The following is a 3,547-nucleotide window of genomic DNA, read 5'->3' as shown; positions in this document are numbered from 1 at the left end:
TTAAATGTCCCTTAGGAAGACTTTCATAATCGGGACATTATCAGCGATCTTCTTTGGAAAATATCTTTTGTGTTCTCGGGTGTAATTCTGCAGATGTTTTTCTGACTGGAAAACACGCGGCTCGTCACCACGGCGCTGGCTCTCGATCCAATCCAGCAAATTAATATGGACGCGTCTAAGTGCCTATATTGGCATCAGCTTATCTCGTGCATATAACCAGCGGTTATTCTTATGAGAAGCTTGAATATGTCGGTAGATGGGGGTTCTTACCTTCTTACATGCCGTGATAGACGCCGGCGTTTCGTTCAAATATCTCTTACACAACAGCCTCAAGTTGGAAAGTTTGTCACCATGTTCGTCTACAATCTGATAAACATGGTATGCAAACTCCTCCCTGAGGCACTTTTCCCACTGGCGCGGATATTTTTGGTTCTTTTTAGTCCAGCCCTGACGGTTGGCAAGACGTCCGAATTCGATTTGCAAAGCGTTATTATCCTTGTGCTGAAAATTGGGATCGCGCTTCTGGAAATATTGGGAGTGAGGCATGGTTGATCTACTCTGGTTAGTGCTCTGACTAGAATTAGTTAGACGTATGTATGCTTCAAGCACAAATACTACACGTACCGACGTTCAACTGGCAGATATTCTGTCTGCTAACTTTTTGCCTGAACCTTGACGCGTCCAAAATATTCAATTAAGATCGTTGGCAGCGGTTGGATGCAATAATGACAAAGAGGAATAGGATATGGAAAGTAATCCAGAAGTTTACGTTCATTTCACTGTTTATATCCATTATTTTATACTCTTCTGGAGACTTCCGTAAACTAAAATGCTGCAGAACTATATCCTCATTGCGACTGCCTTTAAAGTAACTAGGCTGAAACCAAGGGGTTCGAATACATTGGAGGTAAAGATAATTACCATGGATGGCCTCGATATCAGGCTATCATGCTTGTGTCTCGTAGTTATTTGCCCTAGGAATGTTTGAGCTTGCACAACAACCCACAAAGAGTGTATATAAACGTCTCCTTCGATTCAACCACAAAAGAATTGCAAAATTGCACTGATGTTATATTTTCGCCATCACTTTGTAGCCTATCAATTAATGAATTAGGAGACCACGCCAATCTTTCATAATCCTTACATTGCAACCAAGCATTCACTTCACCCATTAGGCGACTCGCGAGCTGTTTACAAGAATGTATGGCCAAAAGGGAGCATAGCAAATAACCAAACAAAAGTAAAAAGACGTGAAGGTAACGTAACGAGGGGGGAAAAAAAATGAGCATAAAAATATACAAACATATGGAAAAGGGGATATAGATATTTAAAATAGATATAGGCATGACATCAGCGTAAAAAAAGAGCCCCCAATGAGTTATTTCAAGCTTATGAGAAGCGAAATAATTGACAGTAGAAAGGAAAAGAGAGAAAATGAGGAATGACCAAGAAAATAAAATGGAAAATAATAATGCAAAAGACGACTTGCCACCCACGCCAAAATGGTATTGAGCATAGATTGAAACAATGCATCAAATGCAGTAGAGATGTAAATCAATGATAAAGTCGGGGGGAAAGTATGGAAACAAAGAAGTATAGGGTAAAAACACATAAAACGAATGATAAGTTGGTTCGGAGGTATTTGTATATATATTCGAGGATGATGATGAGTGAATCATCGGTCATTGGAGAAACTTCCGGTTTGTGTCGACTGCGGTTGAGGTTGTGGCTGCGGCTGGGGGTTTTGTTCAAAGAGTTTGCGCCTTATCAGGGTTAATATTTCTGCATCTTTCCGTAAGGTGGGAGAGATATGTCTGCTTCGTAGCAGAAATTTAATGGTTCGATCAAGTAGAGCACAAAGTTTGTCGCCGTCGACAAGGGCAGAAAGTTGAGATGTATATGTTGCTGAGAGGACAAGCATATTGCCGAATTGACTATTATTGAATCAAAGTTAGTGTGACAACTCAGAGTCAAATTGTAGTGACAAGTAACATACGCATGAGCAGTTCCAAAGATATTGGTGACTATGGGGCGGCCTTCTACTCCATCAAACGCAACAGTGCTGTTCATAGCAGCGTTTATGCAGACCATGCATGCATCGAAAACCTTAGGCTCCAAGTCGCTCAGTAACGGCGGCTGCGGATCGTTTGATGGTGTCCGGACTGGCGGGCCCATCTCACTTGTGTATCGCTCCATTTTCTCCGCCTGATGGACGTGAGAAAGCGATGGAGACACTTGAGACTGGGAGCTGGAGACGGTAGACTGAGAAGGGGATGAAGCAGGGACAGGGTTGCGAGGCTTAGGGGCCATTGGATGCAGGGCATGGTGAAGCAAAGGTCGGTGGATGAGGTATTTAGCGCCATAGTATTTCCCGCGCATGCGTGCAGTGTTGATATCTTTCGCCGGTGGGTCAGAATCTTCCCAACGCATGTACTCGGGGAGACCACTGCGCCATTGCTCAAGGTTGAAGCTTAGGGCCTCTTGGATCTTGGTCGACCAGCGGGCCTTTTCACCACCTTGCTCTATGATAAGACGACGATTAGTTACCAAACTTTGACAGGGCGTAGAATCGCTGTTAATGTCTTACTTTCGGCCTTATATAGGTCAGTATGAATCCTGTTAAGAACTTTTCGAAGGTGAATTTGCACAAGGTAATACATCATCATCATAGTATTGGGTGCGTGTATTTCATTTGGAATGGTATGAGCAAAGACTCCTCGGGGAAAGTTCATGCGCCCTTCTAGCCGGCTGATCCCGCTGGCTGGCAGGTCAAGCTCTGCTAGTATATCACTGTTTTGCAGATGTATTAGTTTTGTGTATTTTTCTTTAGTTATGGCTGTGCTATTAATTCGTCCCTACCTCTCAAGCTGTAGACAGGTCCAAAAGACTAGGCATATCAAATCTTTCCTCGGGCCTTCGGGCATACAGTCATATTTTCGCCTAACATTGAGGTGAGCTACGGCCGATTCTGACCAAGAGAAGATGATACAATAAATGGGGTGCTTACGGTCGAACCAAAACCTGACAGGCACGCGCTGCTTGATAAATCCATCCATGGCTTGAAAATGGGTGTGCAAGCTGTCCCGTATAAAGGGCTGCTAGGAGGCAGGCCTGCGCAAGGGCTAGATCATTACCGCCATGCAAATTGCCCAGAATATCGGAAGCAAGTGCATAATAAGCCATTCCAGGAATGACATCCATATTCCTAATATCGGGCGGGTCAGGGCCAAAATGGGTTGACTGCGTGGAAAATCGTCTATGGTGGTTGGCAAAAGGCATACTCTCAGGCGGAGAGGTTGATGAGGCTAAAGAGTGGTCCCCCATCACAGGTGTGAAGGGGCCAGCTGGTACATGGCGTACTGGACCTGGGATAGGCCCCTTATATCCGCATATCGAGCCTAGAGCTAGCACCAATAAAACAATTGCATTATCAAGGGAACGTTGAATTTCATGGCCAGCATGAGGAGAAAAGCTGTCTGAGACTGGAGAGTCGGGGTATCCGTCCGTCATGTCAATAGATCGCTTTCGTTTTTGAACTCTGTGAACC

General features: G+C 44.3%; 2 protein-coding genes across 2 annotated transcripts in view; both read right to left on the bottom strand.

Annotated features, from left to right (window-relative positions):
- TERG_00725 (uncharacterized protein) lies at window positions 1-546 on the bottom strand (the record flags this gene model as incomplete). The annotated part of the gene is made up of 2 exons (XM_003238690.1): window positions 1-183; window positions 271-546. The coding sequence occupies 2 exons, from the start codon at window positions 544-546 to the stop codon at window positions 1-3; spliced, it is 459 nt and encodes a 152-aa protein (XP_003238738.1).
- A 1,129-nt stretch (window positions 547-1,675) lies between these two features.
- Window positions 1,676-3,547, bottom strand: part of TERG_00724 (uncharacterized protein) — a gene marked incomplete at its 3' end in the record, with an annotated part of 4,035 nt that continues 2,163 nt past the window's right edge. Inside the window, exons 4-8 of the mRNA XM_003238689.2 lie at window positions 3,008-3,522; window positions 2,860-2,940; window positions 2,588-2,790; window positions 1,997-2,522; window positions 1,676-1,934 (exon numbers count right to left, since the gene is read on the bottom strand). Coding sequence (XP_003238737.2) covers window positions 1,676-1,934; window positions 1,997-2,522; window positions 2,588-2,790; window positions 2,860-2,940; window positions 3,008-3,522 — 1,584 coding nt within the window. The remainder of the gene's footprint in view (window positions 1,935-1,996; window positions 2,523-2,587; window positions 2,791-2,859; window positions 2,941-3,007; window positions 3,523-3,547) is intronic.

The sequence above is a fragment of the Trichophyton rubrum genome, assembly GCF_000151425.1.
Source record: "Trichophyton rubrum CBS 118892 genomic scaffold supercont2.1, whole genome shotgun sequence".
NCBI lineage: Eukaryota > Fungi > Ascomycota > Eurotiomycetes > Onygenales > Arthrodermataceae > Trichophyton > Trichophyton rubrum.
The sequence above is the reverse complement of the archived record's forward strand: the minus strand, read 5'-3'. Positions and strand labels throughout refer to the sequence as shown.